This window comes from Mus musculus, chromosome 9 (assembly GCF_000001635.26).
Source record: "Mus musculus strain C57BL/6J chromosome 9, GRCm38.p6 C57BL/6J".
Lineage (NCBI taxonomy): Eukaryota > Metazoa > Chordata > Mammalia > Rodentia > Muridae > Mus > Mus musculus.
The window spans coordinates 71,517,522-71,539,323 of NC_000075.6; the positions used below are offsets into that span (position 1 = coordinate 71,517,522).

Genomic DNA, 21,802 nt, shown 5'->3' on the forward strand with positions numbered 1-21,802 from the left:
GTGTCTAATATCAAATGTCCAGAGACATATAGAAGTTAAAAATTAATACTCATAAAAACTGAGTGGGATCAGTTTTAAATAGCGTGTATCTTCTGTATATCAGACAGTGTAGGGGAAGGCAGTGGTCAGAGAAAGGGGAACGGAACAATGTGCATCCCTGCTGATCTCGGTCTTGCTACGGTACAGATAACTGAGCAGAACTGACAACAATGTGATAACATTTTAAAAATATCCACAAAGTATTAGAGTGAACCCAGGAGGGGGTATATCAGAGTCAGGAGAGGGAATGAAGTCACCAGACAGAGTTAAAAAAAAAGCAAGGGAGATGGCTACCCATGTTGAACAGCTTCACAACCACAGGCAGTTTCAGCTCCAGGAGAACAGACACCCTCTTTGGGCCAAGAAAAGGAGCCTTAAACCTTCAAGACTAGGCTGGCGAAATATCTCAGCCGGTAAGAGCACTGACTGCTCTTCCGAAGGTCTGGAGTTCAAATCCCAGCATCTACAAGGTGGCTCACAACCACTCATAATGAGATCTGACGCCCTCTTCTGGAATGTCTGAAGACAGCTACACTGTACTTATGTATAATAATAAATAAATCTTTGGGGCGCAGTGAACAGGGTTGACTGGAGCAAACAGAGATCCTAAAAATTCAATTCCCAACAACCACATGAAGGCTCACAACCATCTGTTCAGGTGTACCCATATATATAAAATAAATGAATAAATCCTTAAAAGACAAAAACCTCCAAGACTCTGAAACAAATGGAAAGATGAGACCCGGTGCAGGGATTGCTAGGGACCCCAGATTGTGTTCTAGATTCAGTAGACCTATGAGGCATGCCCATGAGGGGTGAACTAAAGAAGTATGATTCCGAGTGGTAAGGAAGTGAACTGAGACAACTTCATTCACTTTTAGGGGAAAGATCCTCACTTTTTTAGAACAATGAGTCAGAACTGAAGTCAGTGGTTCTCAACCTTCCTAATGCTGCAACCTTTTAAAGTTCTTCATGTTGTGTCAACCCCCAACCATTACATTATTTTCCTTGATACTTCATAACTGTAATTTTGCTACTGCTATGAATCGTGATGTAAATATCTGTGTTTTCAGATAGTCTTAGGCAAACCCCGTGGAAAGATCACCGGGTCGAGACCCACAGGTTGAGAACCTCTGATCTACAGTCTCCACATTAAAGGGTTCACAATGCCCAGGTTAGAATCCAAAGTCGCATAGCACGGGAAAAGTCAGCAAGATGTGACCTGTTCATAGGGGAACTATGATGGACAGACAAGAGTCCTGATGCCACCCAGATGCTAGGCTTTGCAGGTGAGGATTTGAATGTTTCCACCATAATTATGATCAAGATATAATAGAAGATATGCTCACAGGTAATGAACTAGTAAAGAAATAATAAAGAAGAGTCATGAAAGACTCAACTGGAAATTTTAGAATAGAGAAGTACATTTATTATTATAGTTGTTGTTAATTAATATTAATTATAATATTTACAATATGTATTATATATGTTACATAATATATCGTATATTATATATCATATTTATATACTTTATATACTATAAAGTAACATAGCATTAATGTAACAATTATTAATGATAATTATTAATAGTAACCTTAGGTGGACTTAGGGAAAGCATAGAGATGGCAAAGGAAGGAATCAATACATCTAAAGATACATTAATAGAAATTATCCAATTAAAAGACGTTAGGGCTGGGGAGATGGCTCAGTGGGTGAAGTATTTGCGTTACAAGCAAGAAGACCTGAGTTTAGTCCCTAGGACCCACCTGTTAAAGGCCAGGGCTAGGAAACAGCTGTGGGGGAAGCTTGGGGGCTCACCAGCCAGCTGACCTTGATGAATCAGTGAGATCCAGGATCTCCTGGGTCACTGAAAATCCCTGTCTTAAAAATTAAAAGACAGCGGAGGGAACTGGAGGAAGGCGTCCAACATGGGTGCATGCATGCACCTGTATGTGAGTGTGCATGTGCACGCATGTTTGTGTGTGTGTGTGTGTGTGTGTACAGGTGCCAGCTGTTAAAGGCCTAATGCTACTGCCCAAACTACAGAAAGGAAGGCAAAGAAAATAAAGGCAGCAAAATTAAAACCCAGCGAGGAGCACAACCCTCCAATCCCAGAACATCGGGGGGCAGAGACAGGGAATCAGAAGTTCAAGACCATCCTCAGCTACACAAGTTTGAGGCCGTCCTGGGCTACATGAGACCCTGACTCAAAGAGTAGGAAATAATCCAAAGTCATCTTGTGATAGAAAAGTAGGGTGACTGTAAGATATGTTAACATCCCATTGATTTTTGGACTAGGAAGCATTTCTAAGGCATGTGGCTTACTGTGTCCTAACTGCATGCCTGTTTGTAACATTGCTGTTGGAAAGACTAATAAAGGGAAATGGAATGACTGAACAGCCCGGTCTGTTGCCAGGACTGCACTCGGTAGAAGCTCTGGGACTGGGGCGAGGTCAGCTTCTCCTGCTTTCAAATACCACCACCTTGTGTTTGTGTGTGTAATGAGTACCACTGTGTGGACAGGGAGGCTTGTAAGCCTTCCAGGAAGGATGAACCTAGCATGGGCATGTGGAAGAAAGCATGTGTACACACACACACACACACACACACACACACACACTCTCAGGGAATCCCATGGCCAAGAGCTGAATCAGACACCAAGATAAGCACACATCCAATAAAACACACGAGGGGAGCCATGCTGCCGCCACGATGCCACCCAGGAAACTTAATGAGAGTCCTAGAAGTGTCCCACAGACACACAGAGACACATGCCCTGCACTGTGTATGTTACAGACAAGATGGATACAAACCAGAGTTCGGATTCATTTCTTGTGACTCTTAAATATAACTAGAAGTTCAAGATTTTCAGGAAGGAAAAAAAAAAAAAAACAGAATCCAGTCCAGAAGGCTTAGCCCAGTCCAGAAGGCTTAGCCACTCACTGAAGACCAGGCCTCTAATTTTACTTTAGGACGTTCATTTTTTTAAAGATTTATTTATGTATATGAGTACACTGTAGCTGTCTTCAGACACACCAGAAGAGGGCATCATATCCCATTATAGGTGGTTGTGAGCCACCATGTGGTTGCTGGGACTTGAACTCAGGATCTTAGGAAGAGCAGTTACTGCTCTTAACTGCTGAGCCATCTCGCCAGTCCATAGCATATTCTTTTAAAGATTTATTCATGTTTATTTTATATGTATGAGTGTTTGCCTGCATGTCTGTGCACTCATCGAGTGTGTGCCTGGTACCCAAGAAGACCAGAAATGGGTGCTGGATGCCCTGGAATTGGAATTGTATACTGTTGTAGCCACCAAGTAGGTACAGGGAACAGAACCTGTGTCCTCTGCAAGAGCATCTACTGCTCTTAACTACAGCTTCATTACTTTGGGAATATTTTCAAAAGTATTTTTATTATATTTTTGGTATGGATGTGTGTGTGCATGTACGTGTGAGTGTGTTCCTGTGGATATCAGAGGACAAATTGCAGGATCAGTTCTCTCCTATAATGTGGGTCCCAGAGAACAACTTTTACCCATTGAGCACCCTTGCTGATGCAGAACATTTAAAAACTTTAAACTTTTACTTATGAGCACTGTATATGTCTACATATGTATACCTGTGCCCAAGAAGGCTAGAAGAGGGCATCAGGTCGCCTGGAGCTGGAGTTACAGGTGGCTGGCTGTAAGTCACCTGATATGGGTGCTGGAAACTGAACTCCAGTCCTCTGTAAATACAGCAAGTTCTCTTAACCTCTGCACCATCTCTCGAGCCCCAGAACACTGTGTAAATGTCAGAAACAGGAAATGGACTATATCTTCTCCAGAAGATTAGTAAACAAAAAACTGGGAAAAAAGAATGGGATAGGACCAGGCAAAAGGGAGCTTTTGGGACTCTGCTGTGTATTTTTTGAATATATGTGCATGTAAACCTAATAACTTTAAACACTAGTTAAGAGTGGATGATTAAACCAAGGCGTAATAGATTTTCTCTACTTGAGAGGGAAGGAAGCAACAGTTCACCACCCATGAGCCCAGGACCAGGTACTAAGTGTTCTCTGTCTCGGCTGCTTGTCTAGTGACTTGATGAAGTTTGTGGAGGTGGGGGGTGGGACAGCAAGCTTTCAAACATTAAAAATAAAAGCAATCTCAGAGGTGACATGAGTCCTTTCCTTCTTCCTGCCTCTTTAAAAGATGAAGTCATTGAGTCTAAGCTGTGAGTGTAATAATCTGCTCGTCATATATAGATAATGAGGAAGTATGGGTCAGAATCTAGTGTTTCACCAGACCCATGCACCTTTTGAGATCACATTCAAACACTGTCATTTATAAAGTTCAAGACTGGGAACTATGGCATTGAGTGACCAAAAATAAAATCACAAAATAAATCTCAGTTTTGCATGTGTCCATGTATGTGCAGTCGCATGTGTATATGTGTGGAGGTGAGAGATCTACTTCAGCTGTCTTCCTTAGGCTTATCCATTCATCTTGTCTTTTAAGACACAGTCTCTCATGGGCTTGGAGCTCACTAAGTGAACTAGGCTGGTTGGACAGGAACCCTAGGCATCACCTGTCTCAGAGTGGCACCACTGCCTGTTACATGGGTCCTGGGGATTAAATTGGGTCCTCCCATTTGTAAGGTCACGACTTTCCTAAGTGAGCTTTCTCCCCAGTGCTCACAATGCTTGAATTAAATTGCGATGTTTGATATTTTAGAATACTTAAGTACATCTGCATTAATCTTTTTCATGTGACTTCCGTGTTTGTCTGCTATTTAAAGTCAAAGCGGGAAGTGCTCAAGAGCAACTGGCTATGTGTGCCCTGGAAAGCTAATCAGATTTATAATCAGTGTTTAAATGCTTAAGAAAGACTAATCTCATTCTGAGATGAACATGGCTGTTACTGTAGGACCCTCCTGCATCCTCTGATGCTCACAGCCTCCCAACACGGATCATCTCCCCAGTCTTTACCCTGGGCTTCCTGTGAGTATCCCAGGAAAAGTGACCCTGCCCAGGTGGCTAAATGGATGGAACCCCAGGAGCAGATGCCAGCCACTGTGAGGTAGGGCTAGAGAATGCTCAGTCTTCTGGAAATAAACTAAGCTGATTCCATACCATATCCCAGAGACCCCCAAGTGCCCTGAGCCTTGGCTGCCCACAGAGGTGAGCTTCCTTTCCCAGGCTCATCTCCCTGCTCTACACTGGGGACTCCTGGAATCTCCTCTCAGCATCAAGTCATATCCACATCCCAGCAGCCCAAACCATGAGCTGAATCATCAGTGCATTAAACCAAGTATATGCTTGCAAGCTCCACCCCTGCACACACCCCCACCATGCACAACACTTCTCTGGACACTTCTGGAGAGCACTTCTGGAGAGTAACACAGACAGAAACAAGATGGGAGGCCCTCTAGGTGAGCTTCTGTCTCTGCCAGCATCTCTTCCCCTTCTTCTGAAAACTCCTTCTCTCTGGACACATAGACCACTTCCAGGGACTCTTGACTGTCACCAGGGTAGACATGCATTTGCACCTCTACCCCTAGTACACACAGGGCTGAGATTTCAGAAGGAAATCTTAAAAACAAGCGCTGGAAACCAGGGAGTCAGCGCATACCTGAAACCCTGTAATTGGGAGGTGGAGACAGAGGAGCAGGTACTCAAGGTCACCCTTCACTACATAGTTTGAGGATAGCCTGGGCTACTTGAGATAATGTATTAAAAAAAAAACAGCTGGTCCAGGGCCCAGTGATCAAGGAGGGGAAGAGGGGAAGACATGAGTGGGAATACCTCCAGGACACCAAGACTCATGGGCCTTGAATCTGAAACCAGGTCCCTAGAGACCATGAAGGCTCCTGGTGATGGCAGCCACAGGCAGTCCATCCATTCAAGTAAATCGTGACCTGGCTCATCATGCCTGCAAGGGCACAGCAAGGAGGTAGGCTCTAGACTCAGACACACCATCTCTACTATATATTTCCTGGACAGGAAGTGATGTTCTGGAAACTCAGTCCCATCTTTTAAAAGATATCATTTATTCTAAGGGTTGCCCTTTCAATAAGCTAAGAGCAGAGTTCTCTTTCAGTATCCTCTGCATTTCCTTACATTTTGGGTTGTGAGCCTAGCCTTGAACGGTTGATCCATCTCTCCAGCCTGTGCCAGACATTTCCTGTGTGCTCTCCTTGGATGGTCCCACACTCATGTAGTTATGATTCCTTTATAAACATAAGGAAACTCCCTGATCCTTCTGTTAACAAGCCAATCCAACTGTTGCACTAGGTTGGATTAGATCCCACTCTCTGTGCCTAGGTTATACGGAACATGTGGAAAGACACTGGCAATGCCCTGCACACAGTAGGTGCTCAGGAAATGATATCTTGCTTTTCCCCTTGTGTCACCGTCATGTCCCTGGGTGTCTAATGGGGGAAGAGCTACACAGAGGGACACTGACAAGGACAGGTGCTTGGCAAACCAGCTCTCTGTGGAGTCAAAGAAGGCAAAGGCTCAATGCCAAGTTCTTAATAAAGAGCCTACAGGGAAAATGGATTTCAGCTCCTTCTATTAACACCCACCCCTGCAAGATTCTTCCAACTCATAATTTCTTTCCCTGGAACTGCCACAAAAATCCCCCAAATGCCTTTCAAAAGGCCGGCGGCAAGACTATGAGGCAACTCCAAGATGCTGGTGAAACTAAGTCACCTCTGAAATAGGTTTACTAGGGGTAACAGAGACGAGTATTGGATTTTGGGAGTCTCGTCTCCAACTGGACTCCAGGTTTTCATGGCTGGGTGGGCTTGGGTGATACCAGCTCCCTTTTCTGTCTCTGCTTTTCTGTTTCACAGACATCACAATCCTTCTTGTGAAGTTTTAAAGGGTGTCGCGTCAGTAAACCACATGAGGGGCATTGTGTAGATCACTCACAAGTTATAAAGCCCTGTACACTCGAGAACTCGTGAGCATTGACAACATACTGGGCTTGCTGGGAGAATCCTTGAAGACCCACCAGACCTTGGAAAGTGCCGCTGCCAGCAGCAGGCTGGAGCATAGAGAGAGTAGAGAATAAGGAGCCGTCGGAGCTCCTCTGCGGAGCTGGCAGTTAACCTTCAATCAATTTTATAAGGCCAGGAAATTGCCATATTTTTAATTAAGTGTCCACAGCAGGATCAGCAACATAAAATTTAATGGCAGGGAAGACACCAACTTGAAAGAGCCATCGCCTCTTACCTCTCCTTCCAGGAAAGAGATTTTTTCTAAAAGCTGCAGTATCAGGAGCTGCTTCTGTTGCACTTTTTTCTTTAATGACTCAATCTAGAAAGAGACAGGAGGAAAACCGTCAAACAAAAATGTAGAATTGTATGACTGCAGGGTAATTAGAGGGCAGAAACATCTTCACGGGCTTGCATAGAACCTGTGTGCAGATTTCTTTTTTATTTAGTTTTCTTTCTCTTTCTCTTTTTTGAGATAGGATGGGTCTCCAATCGCTATATAGCTGGACATGACCTTGAACTCCTAATCTTCTTGCCTCCACCTCCTGGGTGCTGGGATTTCTGGTGTGTACCACCACATCTATTTTATGGGGTGCTGGGAATTGAATTCTGGCTTTGTTCGTGTCAGGTAAACATTCTACCCCACTGAACTACATCCCAGTCTTTCTGTATGTATTCTGTTTCCTGGATCCCTGGCTGGCCTGAGAACCTTTGATAGCAGGGGATTCTAAGACCCAGGGATGTCCTGTTAGGTTTGTTTAGCCAGCTTCACCACATGGACTGTGTTGCTTGGACCTTGATAACAAGGTTATCAAGTTATCGGTTCAGGGAGTATGCTTCAAGACAGACTCAAACAAGCCAATAGAGATTAATTATCTATCATGGACTGATAAAACGTGTGCACTTCAAACATTTAGTTAACTCTCTTAATATATTTGTATCTGACCAACCAGGTGTCAAAAGTTTACTTGGGGGGAAAAGATCACTAAAAGTATTCATGGAATGCAGAGGGCTAAGGACTCATGAGGACCACCGTAAGCAGGACCGGCTCCAGGGCAGATGTGGGCTGCACTGCCCCCTTGGTGACATCATGTTACATGTGTAGCATCATGTAACATACCTTGGACTCCTCCTGACTTTTCATTCAGAAACCATGTGTCTTGGGACAGAACAGAGGTTTCTCTAAAAGCAAGTACTTTGTGCCAGGTCATGCCTTGAACAAGAGTGAGATCAGTATATAGATTTAATCAACGGTGTGCTAACCTTTTCAACAAGCTTGTGTGTCTGAGCATTCAGACATCCATTTATAAAAACCTGCCAGTGCAAAGTGATAGAATTCCCGTGGAAGGGACCAAGTGACACCTGGAGAAGCACATGCATATTGATCATTCGATCTAAAAATTCTATTTATAGGCATAGATCACAAAGATACATTGGACAAAATATAAACTAACTTGGACATATGATTTTTGTGTCTAGAAAACATAAAACCAACTCCATTAAATAAGTGGCTAGTGGAACAATCTACACTATACCCTACCAGGGGAGGTCTAGGTACCTTTAAAAATAAAGTTCTCTTACACACTGATATGAGAAACTTTTTAAATTAATTTTTTTGTTGCATGTGTGTTTTGCCTGAAATATATGTATGTGCATTACACATGTGACCTCTTCAAGGAGGCCAGAAAAAGGTGTCAGATCCTCTGGGACTGGAGTTACAAAATGTGACCTGTAATATGGATGCTCAGAATCGAACCTGGGTCCTCTGCAAGAGCAGCCAGTTAACTGCTGATCTCTCCAGCCTCAACTTTAGAAACATAAGAATGTAGCCAGGTGGTAGTGGTGCATGCCTTTAATCCTGGCACTCTGGAGGCAGAGGTATGTGGATCTCTGGGAGTTTGAGGCCAGCCTGGTCTAAAAAGCAAGTTCCAGGATATCCAGGGCTGTTAAACAGAGAAATCCTGTCTCAAAAAATGAAAACCACAGAAGAATAAAGAGGAGGAGGAGGAGAAGGTTCAGGAGGACAGAAGAGGAAGTAGAGGAGGAGGAAGAGAAGGAGGAGGAGGAGGTGGTCTAGGAGGACAGAAGAGGAGGAGGAGGAAGAGAAGGAGGAGGAGGAGGTGGTCTAGGAGGACAGAAGAGGAGGTAGAGGAGGAGGAGGAGGAGGAGGAGGAGGAGGAGGAGGAAATGTAAGAATTCGAGTGGTGAGTGGAACAGTGCAGGAGACAAAGATATGTTGGAAAACCATATAACACCCTGGTATTTACTGATACTAAGGAATTGTCATTTTGTTGGCGTGATGACGAGGTCATGGTTATCTTAGAACAAGTGCACGTTTTAGACAGGCACTGTTCACTGTGTAGGAAACTTAAATACATGGGCCAGGATTTGCTTTAACATGGAACACAGGATAGGAGAAAAGAGGAGTCAAGAAAGCTGCTGTCCCTACATGGGCCAGTTGCTGAACCTAGAATGCGCCCAGTGGGCGTCGCTGATGGATTTCTTTGCACTGGGGGGGGGGGGGACGGGGACACTTACTCATTTGGAGCCCAAGTCTCTACCCGAGGCTGGCTTTAAACTCTCCATGCAGTTTATAACCTAAACCCGGACCCTCCTCCTAGGATTCCAGGCTGCACCATCATGCTTAGTTTTATGCTGTGCTGGGGATCAAACCCAGGATGCCCTGCAGCCCCAGTCAGTGATCATTCTGTCAACTGACGTGTGCCCCGGGTCTGCATTTGGCATTTTTATTATAGCATATTTTAAATTTCAGTGTGTGATATCACAATATATCACCCTATGGGAAGAAAAACTAGCCATATAAAATAAATATACTTAAGGTAAAATGCCTAGTGGTTTTTTAATAACTATAGAAATTAAAGAGAGTAACAAGTTACCTAAATACCTCTGAAATCTGCCCCCAAAGCAGCGCCTGAAGAGGCCGGTGTTGGCAAGCCTGGGAGGGGGTGACGTTCATGTGTTGCAGGTGGCGCTGTAGATTAGAATGACCCTTCTGGCCACTTAGCAATAAATATTAAGAGCCATAAAGCTGTTCAGACCCTTTGACCCACTAATCCCACTCCTGGGAATCTGTCCTAAGGACATAACTCAAACACAGGAAAAAAGCCGCATGTAGAGAGATGTTCTTGCTTCCATTATTTATAATAGAGAGAAAATGGAAATAACGTTAATGCCTTGCACTAAAGGCACCGGCCATAAATCACGAGATACCAGCATGATGGAGTGTATTACATGAATGCTAGAAACAAACACGTTGCAGTGTGTGTGTGTGTGTGTGTGTGTGTGTGTGTGTGTGTGTGTGTGTGTGTATTTATAAAAAGCCTCCAGGGACAGAAAAACAAAAGTTTACCAAAGTAAAAATAAAAGCCACTGAAGGGACTAGGGAAGAGAAATAGTTCTGAGGTTGGTGTAGGATTGTGCCCCCTTCCCCAAATGGTGTAATTTTTCCCCTTTTTGTATAGGAATGGCTTACAAAAATCATTGCCATAATGTTCCTTCGTCTTTCCTTCCTACAGTCTTAAGATTTTGTGCATCAAGATACAGATTGGTGTGTGTGCATGCACATGTATGTGTGCATTTGGGGTCCAAGGTTGACTCTGGGTATCTTCCACTCTTATTTCCACCCTATGTTTGAGACTTGGTCTCTTGATGACCTTGGAGCTTATTGATTTCATTAGATCAGCTGCCCCGTGAGCCCTATCTCTGTCCCAACTCATGATCACTGGGACTACGAGCGCAGTCCACCATGACCAGCTTTTTCATGAGTGGTAGGAATTCAAACTCATATTCTCATGTCTTCAGGTCAAGTACTTTACCAACTGGCCCTTAAGATTTTTAAAACTAACTTGTAGCTGTTTTTTGTTTTGCTTTGTTTTTATTTTTTGGTGGTACTGGGTATTGAACCCAGGGCCTTGAACATGCTAGGCAAGCACTCTACCACGGAACTATGTCCCTCGCCCTAAAAAGACTTGCCTTTAGGTAGCAGTCAAAATGACACCTGAATTTCACTGAAAGATCATAGTTGGTAAGGAGAAAAAAATCCATCAAATAACATAAAAAGTGACATCAAACATGCAGCCTTCCTGCCCCTTAAGGACTCTTAAATGGCTTGGAGGTCAAGGAAACTAGAGATGTGGTTTCCTTTGAACACTAAAATCAGGTTGCAGAGAGTATCAGGGACCTTGGGACATGAGGAGCTCATGGGAAGACGAGACCACCCAGCTGGCCCTTAGGCTTTAGTTTTTAAAATGACCTCAGTTTTCCATATCTGTGGGCCCTATAATCTCAGATCCAAACTATAGTCCAGAAATAGTTTATTATGTGCATTGAACATCAACAGATGCTTTTCTTGCTACTATTCTCTATATAATATAGTATAAAAGCTATTCACATGGTGTTGGTATTTTATTATGATTTGTAAGTAATTCAGAGACACCTAAAGGGAACAGAAAGGGGTGTGTACAGACTCTGCATGAATACTGCACCATTTCTTAGAAGAACTTGAAATTCTCAGTTTTGGTCTGCACAGAGGATCCTAGAACCAGACACACTCGCAGATATCGAGTGATGGCTATAAATCAGTCCATGGCGAAGACACCATCGGGAGAGATGACAGAGAATGTTCTGGGAGCTTTTTTGAGGAAGGGAAGAGCTGATGTCACCGTGAGGAGGCGTTTGGTTTGGGGGAGGAAGAAAGGACAGTGGGAAGGATTCAGAGGGTACAGGAGCCTCTGACATAAGTGTTTGGCAAATATGCTTCCTGAAGCAATGGCGTTGCTGTGCTAAATGATGTCCTTCAGACGCAGCCAAACCAGGTTTCTGCAGTGCTGGGGATCAATCCTAGGCCTATTGCATGCTGGGTAAGCACTCTCCAGCTGAGCTACCCTTCAGTGCCTCTTTTCTGTCACAATTTATATTTTGAAACAGGATCTCACATAGCCCAGGCTGGCTAGGAGCTATGACGCCAAAGATCTTGAACTTTTCATCATGCCCCTGCCTCCACCCGCTGAGTGCTGAGACTACAGACCTGCTCTACCACCGAGGCCCTCAGTGACTGCCTGAGGTGTTCTGATTTGTAACTTTACCTTCAGAAACTTGTTCTTCAGAAAACTTGTTCTTGTAACTTACCCTTCAGGAAAGCTACATGTAGGTCTAGCTGTCACCAGGTGGTGGCAAATGACCCAAAGTACCGGGCTTGATCAAGCTGGGGTGTTAAGAAGTGAAAAGTCAGGGGACCCACTTTCCAGACTTTCATAGGTGACCTCAACAAGACCTAATAGTATTCTCGTGGCTGAATTGAAATGTCACACTGAGGTCCAGCTCTAGCCAGCATGTAATCATACCTGCTATCTTTAAACTGAGGTTAAAATGATGCTTTCTAACGCCTGTCTCCACACTGAACAGATGGTTTACATTAAAGAGATCTTGCAAGATGCCAACTTTTTAAGCCAGTGTTTAAAAGGAAGGGAAGGGGTGAAGAGATGACTCTGGTTAAGAGCACTTACTGCTCTGGCAGAGGACCAGGATTCAGCACTCACACTGGGTGGCATACAACTGTCTGGAATTCCAGTTCCAGAGGACCTGACGCCCTCTTCTGGCCTCTGTGGGTACTGCACACCGTGGTGCAAATACAGATAAGCAGGTACACATATACACAATTTTTAAGTTAATTTTTTTCAGGAGAAGGGAAATGACAGTTGTAGCTTGCTATAACTGATAGTTGCTTTTCTCCTCTTCAACAACAGTTGAGACACTTGCATCTGTAGTTTGAGCTAAGCAATCATTCCTAAGCATGGACACACACTGGCATTGTCTGGGGAGGCAGGGGGTGCACAAACCACATAGTTTCATTAGGTGCTTTGGAAATAGGTTACTGTAGGATTCCTCTCAATTTGCCTCAAAATAGTTACCAACCAGACCAAGAAGATAGCATACAAAAATATTGGAACAGGGTTGGGGAGATAGTTAGTTCAGTAAGTCAAGTAGTTACAAAGCTGAGTTAGATCCTCATTTAGAAAGTCAGGCATGGTGCTGAGCTTGTGAGACCAGTGCTTGGAAGCAGGAAATAAAAGATTCCTGGAGCTTAGTGACCAGCAAGCTCGTGGCTATTGAGAGACCCTGTCTCATTGGGTCAGGGATTTTATAGAACATGGAACAGGACAGGATAGATAGGTAGATAGGTAGATAGATAGACAGATAGATTGATGATAGGTAGATAGATAAAACTATGCAAGTTGATTGCTCTTGAGGAATGATGCTGACATTAGAGGTTTTATTCTGGCCTCCACAAGCATGTACATACAGATATGCACCCACATACCACCCACACCCTTACACTTTTACACATGTACGTACACATACACACATACCATACCCCTACCACAACCCCACACACTTAACATACACATATACCACACACCCTCACACAACCCCACCCCACCCCCTATAGACACCGTTAAGAACAGACTCTATGCATCGTGAAGTTGTAAGACTTGCAACTTTCTGGGCTTTTCTTTCTGGCAGTAACACATAGGATACAGGTCATTTTATGTTCGATGATAGAAAAGGACACCGTCTATAGCTGGATTTATGTGACCAATACCCAGTTGTGCAAGGCTCAGGAAGCACAATAATTTAATATGGAACTTGGGAACCATGAGGAGAAATTAGTGAAGAAATACAGCCACAAATAAGCATTTGATATTAGGCACGATCGACATAGGTTGTTAAGAAAAAATATTCTCTAGGTATTTTCTTATCCTACTGGGAAATGATAACAGATGTGGAAAAGGCCTCGTAAAAGAGGAAGCACACCGAAGCAGACTGCATGCAAGATTCCTTCCAGCTAGATGGCAAGTCCCAGAGCTGTGCACAGTCAGCTTTCCCCCCTCCCTGAATGAGCACTGAAAGTCATGTTAAAAACTGCTGGTCAGGGGCCGAGAGTGTGGCTTATTGGTAGAGTGTTTGCCTAGCATACATGAAGCCCTGGGTTTGATCACCAGCACCTCATAAAACTGGGGACACCTGTAATGTCCATACTCGGGTGGTACTGACCGGCAGGAGGATCTACATAGTAAGTCTGAGGCTACTCTGAACTACAGGAGTCTACCTCAAACAACAAGCACTGTCAAGGGTAGTACAGTGGTTCACACTTGTGATCCTAGAACCCAGGAGGCCAAAGCAGGAGGATAGTCACATGTGCCAGGCCAGCAGAAGGCATCACAGTGAACTCCAGACCAGCCTAGGCTGCAGTATAAGATTGCATTATTAAACAAAATAAAACAACAAACACCCAGTTGATCACAATTAGAAGTCCTATATGGAGACAAAGACAAAGCAGCCACCATGGTGGTTTGGGTGAAGCTCTCATAGTTGAGAGGCTGTAAACTGGGAAAGTGTGAAAGTGATTAGGGCTCAATGCCTGGGGTTCTGACCCAAGCAAACAGAACCTCTTGGGGACTTGCTGGTCAAGAACTGGTTTAAATAGATGAAACCTAAATTTAATTGGAAGCCAACAACTTGCCCTTAATTAGCATCACCCATCAGAAGCCAATACTGAAGCAGAGTCCATTTATAAACCTATAGCTAGGGCCTTCGGAGATCAGAAACTTGCCAACACACACACACACACACACACACACACACACACACACACACACACTTTTAAAATTTGATCTCATGGAACCCAGGCTGGCCTTGACCTCCCTATGTATCTGAGAATGGCCTTGAACTTGGTTCCTGCCTCCATTGAAGACTGTACCACCATGCCTAGTTTATTCTGGGGTTCAAACCCAGGGTTTTGTGCACAGTAGGCAGGCAGTCTAGGAACCAAACTACTTCCTCATTCCTCAATATTTCCTTTGCCTTGCTTCCGACCACACCTTGTTAAAGTTTCTCCCTTGTGCCCCTTGTGAAGCTTGGACTGAAACATTGGTGTGTGATGCTGTCTGATTCGTGAATGGACTGAAACAGGTTGTGTGGTGCTCATGAACGGCTGCCTTCTCAGAGCTAAAACCAGGACAAAACAAAAAATACCAATAGTCACATTGATTTGACTGTTTAAGCTCTTGAAATAGAAAAGAAGCCAGCCTACATTTACGGCATCTTTTCTATTCCCTTTAAAATCTGTTTTATTGTATGGTTGCTTTTCATTTTAGGGATAGCCACAAGGCCCACAGGCTCACGCATTTAACGTCAGGGATTGAAGGGTGTTGAGGAGTGCATTAACATTAATGCAGAAGCCACGCCTACCATCGCCACGCCTACCATCATCACGCCTACCATCGCCACGCCTCTGCTGTGCTATTCCTTCCTTCCTGAGGACACCCTGGCCACCCAACCAGGGTTTTCTGCTTTAAACTTTGTCGACTCATTGAAACATTTGTCAAAGATGTGTAAATGCTAGTCCATGTTCCTGAATACTCAGAAATTGAACTTTAGATCAAAATAAAAACATAAAACTTTATTCTGAGTCTCTACAGCCTTCTCTTGGGAAATGTCATGGTATTTGAAAACATAAAGTGCCCACAAGGAACTAGCTCAGATCTTCAATACTGTCTTCTCAATGTACTTAATCTTTATGTGTATGTGTCTGTATGAGTTTTATGTGTACTGGATGCATGCCGGTGCCCTGTGAGGCCAGAAGAGGGTATAAGATCCTTTGGAACCAGAGTTGTAGATAGTATGTGAGCCCCAGGAACTGAACCCTGAATCTATACAAGAGTGGCAAGTGTTCTTCACTGAGCTATCTCTACAACTATCTCTCCTCCCCTATTCCAATACCATTTTCAAAACTGCTAGGGATCCATTGGGTCAGGGATTTTATAGAACATGGAACAGGACAGGAAAAAACCTTCTAGAATTCCATCCAAGCGTCCACCTCTCTTTTGCTTCCTCTTGTCCTGAGAAGGCCTTGTTTTCGACCCAATCTCTTGCTCTTGATCTGGCAGAGTTGTTACCTATACCCTTGGCAAATCAGGAATCATGTTTGCTCCCTTCTACCACACGATGAAAATAATTAGCATATTCTGCCCTTCACCTGAAGGGCTTGGTTTGGTAGCAATCCCCAGGACTCTGGTCTAGAAGTTTTGTCATGTTGTCAGCTTACTGTCATATTTTGGAGCTATGTTTGGCTTAGTTTACTTGCTATGATGCGGATGGAACCCAGGCCCTTTGGAGCAGTCATTCTGCCACTGAGCTACATCTCTATCCTTTTACATTATAAGTTTAAATTCCCTTCTCCTTGGTAAAGGAAGAGACAACATAGAAAATGCAAAAATAAAAATAATAAAGCTTAGCCTCCTTTTGAAAATAGCAATGCACAGGGCAGTTTGGTGAGATCAGACTGTGTGTGCGCTAACACAGCCTGCCAGAACAGCTTCAGGAGGATGAAGAAGAGGGTGCATTACCTCATGGGAGGGGATGAATCAAGGCCCCGACCAAATGAAACTGAAAAATTGCTAAATGAAGCTCTGAGTGGAGAAAATGAAAAATCAATGAAGGCCCAGAGGAGAAAGGCCCATTCTTCATCTCCATGGGCTGCAGCAGGCAGTGGAATCCACTTTCAATTAATGTGTCTTGTGGCATTCAGCCAGGCTGGATATGAACGGGGTGCATATTTTAATCAATTTTTTCTATTAAGTTTGAAGTAATATATAATAATAGAACTATGCTAGTCAGAAGGATCAGTTGGAATGGGCTTCTGAGCTAAGATAATCTTATTTGGTTTGATTTCCATCCTAGATTGATGGGAACTCAACTTCTCAGAGTAGACCAGCATGCAGTTCCTCCTGGGTGCCTAAGAACGACTTAGCTATCGAGATGTCAGGAAAGGATGAACAGAGTGGCTTCCCAGCGCCTGTGCATCCACTGGGAAGGAAGGAAGACACGTACTGGGTATCAGCCTTGGACAGCTTAGCTCCTGATACTCACAAACAACCCTACATGGTTATCACCGCCAACAAGAAACCAAGGTTCAAGACGCTGGCAAGAGCTGAGACCTCAGCCACAGCTTCCCTAATGCTCTTTTTATCCACATCCTGCTGTTCATCCTCCTAAGGACCACAGCTTAGCACTGTGCCAGTGGGGGGGGGGGCGGGGAGGGGGGGAGGGAGATAGACTGGAAAGTGGGATTTGCCTTAATAAAGGGGTCGGAGCTGTCAGGTGTGTGTGTCTGTCTGTCTGTCTGTGTCTGTGTGTTGTCTATGTTGTCCACACATATGGTGCACACATATGTGTACATGCAGAAGTTGATGGCAGATGCTTTCCTCACTGAACCTGGATCTCACCCGTTAGGCTAGACTGGCTGGCCAGCAAGCTAAAGGGACCTTCCTGGTGTCTGCCTGGTGATGCCACACTCAGCTTTTTGTCAGTGCTAGGGATCTGAACGTTGGTCCTCATTCTTTCACGGCAAGCACTTTGCCAAGTGAGCCATCTCCCCAGTAGTCTCCCCCCCCCCCACACACACACACATTTTATTTTCTGAGACAGGGTCTCTTTAGCCCAGGATAGCTGTGGATGATGACCTTGAATTTCAGATCCTCCTGCCTCCATCTACCAAGTTCTGGGATTACAGGCCACAGTATGTGGTATGTGCTACCATTGCCAGATGAGTCCCTGATTCTTTAAACTCCCGGAGAGGTGAGTGGGATGGAGAAAGGAAGCAACAGCTTGCCCATCTGTCCCTGAGCTTTCCTGGATGGATATGAATTCAGGGAGAAAACCCAGAAGCTGGGAAGAAGGCTGACTCTGAGCAGTGCAATGGACATCTGTTCATAGCCAGCAAAATAATGGATCCTAAAAATGGTCCTTTCAAAAACATCCTTAAAGTTTCAGTGTTGTGAATATGAACCCCGCCATACTAGCCCTCCTTCCTCCTTCTCCTCTGGTATTAGTCCAGCATCCAGAACAGCACTCGGAGGCTCAGACACTTGAGCAGTAGGAGCATGCTGAGGAATAATGAGTGGTAATAATCTTGTTCTTGGCTCAATACCCACGGCCCATCCCAGTGGCTCTCAACTCACATTTTCCAGCCTCTCCACTGACCACTCCCTCATCTAATCCAGTCAAACTGGACCCATACCTGGACTCACCCCACGCTGTCTGGTCTTCATATTTTTGGTTTTATTTACTCTGTATCTTATCTGGCATGACCTCTTCCACCCATTCAATCTCTGCCTAGAAAAATCCAACCCATCCTGCAAGACGCATTCAGACACTGCCTCCTCCCCACAGACTCTCTACCCACAGGAGAATTAGTTCACCTTCGGAGGCACTGTGGTAATAACGCACTTGGCACACATGCTACCTGTCAGTCCATACTTGCGCCTCAGGAGCAGGTACTGTTACAATTGGTTTCCTTTATTTGTATAAGAGTCAGGATATTGGAAAAGATAAGGGATTTGTGGATCTGTTCACAACACAAAGCCTAGTCAGAGCAAAGGTAAGGGCAAGGCCAGATTTCATTTCCTCAGAGTTTAGGATAAACCATCCAGCTTCTGCAATCCCAGGGCGCATGACTTAGAACCAAATATTTCACTTAGCACATTCCCTCACCCTCTGATGAGTTTCAATATCATTCAGAAAATCCCTTTTGAGAAGAACTCTGTCCGTGTTTACACCCACTTTATAGAAGGTAGGTCTTAAAGGCTCGCTGATGATCTAGCTACTGATAGGCTGGGCTGGCCTCTCCCTTCTCCCCATGCCCAACCCCTAAGTCTAAAGATTGGGCTTTCCTATAGACATAGGCAGAGAGGTAGAAAAAGACTATGTAAAGACAATAGCATAGGGGAAAGAACTGCAGCTTGACAAAGGTGACATGAAAAAAACACAGTGGATAATGATCTGGAAACCCAAGCTTCTTATGAGCCAGGAAAAGACAGAGAGCAAGCCCTGGTCACACCAGAGACACAAAAATAAATTCCAGATGGCTTATTCTTTATTTGTCCAAAAATAGTATTTATTGAGCACCTACTGGATACCAGTGACCATTCTAGACATTAGGAATACAGTCATGAATGAAACAGGTCAAAGACCCTGCCCTCACAGAGCTTCCATTCTATAAGGGGGAGAAAGGCACAAACAAAACATGAAAAGCGACCACAGAGGGACAAAGGCAAAACACATGGAATATGGCATAAGTGCCATAGACCAAAAAAGAGGACGGAAGGGGGAGGGGATGGACATGTGGGTTCCAATGAAAGATAAAGATGACAAGCATAACTTTTAAAAACTATTACAGAAAATGACAAACAAGACGAACAACATTGTAGAAAATTGACAACTGCAACCATAGAAAAACCCCAGTATTTATGTAAGAGATCCACAAATAAATCCCACTGACTGGCAGATAATAACATCACTTAAGCATTTTTCAATAAATGATTCATGCCAACAATACAGAGAATTTGTACAAATTATCGGGAGGAAAGATAAAGGGATTGATCTTAAAACTCAGGGAAGGGCTTGAGCATTTGTTCACAGAAGACTGGGCAGCCAGCTGAAGACACCACTGTGTCTCCCAATCCACGGTGAACATTCTCCAGGCTGACAAAGATTACACACTAAAGGCACTGACTATGTATGGCCTGTCTGTTCTCGTGGTTTTGGTTTTATCTAGAGTACATAAAGAAGAAAGGCTGACCCAACTGTGTTCTTTTGTGATACTTCTAAAAACTTCATGCTTTACATAAAGTATTAAGATTTTAAAATAAAGAAGTGACTATACGATGTAAACCACTAGACTTTGAAACGATAATGTGTTCACCAGCTATAAATAAATCTTGCTTCAAGTTTTGAGCAGTACCTCCTTTAGACGAGATGGAGAGTGGCCAGGAGACAAGAAACAGCCTTAGAAGTCCAGGCAAAGGGTCCAAATAAGAGCCAGACGGGGGGAAAGGGGATAGGGTGACAAGGGATTTGAACCAGAGTCTGGTTTGGTAGCAAGTTAGGTCAAGTTGATACCATGCTAACCAAGGTTGGAAGACAGAGATCCAAGACACAGGACTGTACGTTGAGGCAAGCCCTTGAGAAGCAAAAGACCCAGATCTAAGAAGATCACCACTTAGCCTACAACCAGGGTCAGGACAGGAGGAAAGAGTAGCATTCAGGAAACATGTGGAGAGTGGTGTTTACACTCTGGGCAATTCCCATCTGATCCGATCCACAGAACAAGGCATCCCTGGCTTCCAGGGATTCACCACAGCCCAAGAGAGGAGAAATGTCAGACAGACACAAGCACACCACAGTAGGAGAGAGATTTACCCAAGATCCACTTTCTCTGGAGTTCAGGGCTACTCCTTTAAGCCCTGTAATGTCACCTTCTAATGTTGTTCCAAAAGAGATGCCAGAGACTGGGTCCCTAGGAATAGCACAGGTAAGTCACCCCCTAGAATCATGAGGGATGCATAATTTTCCACTCTGACTTTGGCATTCCACAAACCCCTACAGAGTAAGTCGGGTTCCAGCTTTAAATGGGCCACCACCAAGTTCACATCACCAAGATCCCTTTACAGTTATGGCGCTGTCTCCTCTGCTTGCTTCCTGTCCTTGCCCCCCTAAGTTAGAGTAGACAAGAGCACAGATATAAAAAGACAAGGACAAACACTGACACGGCAGCATCCACCCAACAAACACACTTTTCTATAGAGAAACGACAAAGCGAGAGACTTGTAGAAATGCCAAGGCCAGAGGGATACTCAGTGCACCACTCAAGTCTACTCGCTTATGGAGGCTGATATCACCCTTTTATCACCCTTACCTAACACTGCTGCCATACTGCCCGCTAGCTCCCAGCAACCCTTGCTACCTTTTGATGAAGTAACAGCATTCTAGTGATTAACAAAGGCCTCTATGAAGATAAGTCATGCACAACACATGTTTTACTTATCTCACTCCCATATATTTTAGCTAGGTGTATTTCTATTTTCATTGGGCTCACTCCTACTTTTCCTGAAGTTGTTTGAACTGTGTCTATTCAAGCAAAAATGCCCAGAGGGTTAGAAGCAAACCAAGCTTTCCTTAAACAAGAAGAGACATTATTGGACAATGACTGTAGACAGTCACTCAGAAAGGATATACAGAGGGCCATCTCCAGATATAAAGGCCACCATATACAAATATAACGGAACTATGAGGACATTTGGCCGTATCTGCATTTTTGGGAGTGTGATCCAGCTCGGGGCGCCTCCTTCCCAGAGCACTGATGCTCTTCGCCTCTCTCCCCTTCTCCTCAGTGAGCATCTTCTGGGGCAGTTCCACCTGGCAGTTTCTCAATTATTTTTAATAGTCTTTTTTCAGTGCAGTTCTTTCTTTGATGTCAAGGAACCCGAGTTTCAAAAACAAAATATCCCGTGGATCTCTGAGTTCTCTGATCTGCAGTTTAAGGTTGTATGTGTAGAGGCTACTGCCTGGGAGTGTTCTCACAAATGAGCACCCCACGGGGGTCAAGGGTTCCTCTGAATAGCATTATCTTCCCTGTTTGTTCCAGAGCTCAGCACAGATACACACCAACTCTTCCCCCGGAGAGTGTACAACTGTTCTTCTAATCACACCCAGTAAGATGCGTCCACCTCTGCCTCTACCATCTTATCATCTTCCAAAGAGCCGGAGACTAAATGTTGAGAAGAGCTCGTGCGACATGATCTGGGGACAGTTCAATTGAATGGGTTAGGGTTGAAGCTTCAGGGCCATGGCTCTTCCCTGACCCCCAAGGACCTACTTACCAGCTATGGGAAGTACTGGGGATGCAGGGCATTTGCCCA

The 21,802-nt window shown here is 44.3% G+C and overlaps 1 protein-coding gene across 1 annotated transcript in view; it reads right to left on the reverse strand.

Moving 5' to 3' along the window:
• Myzap (myocardial zonula adherens protein) overlaps window positions 1-21,802 on the reverse strand; it is an 88,014-nt gene that overhangs the window by 13,175 nt on the left and 53,037 nt on the right. Inside the window, exon 11 of the mRNA NM_001033208.4 lies at window positions 7,261-7,344. Coding sequence (NP_001028380.1) covers window positions 7,261-7,344 — 84 coding nt within the window. The remainder of the gene's footprint in view (window positions 1-7,260; window positions 7,345-21,802) is intronic.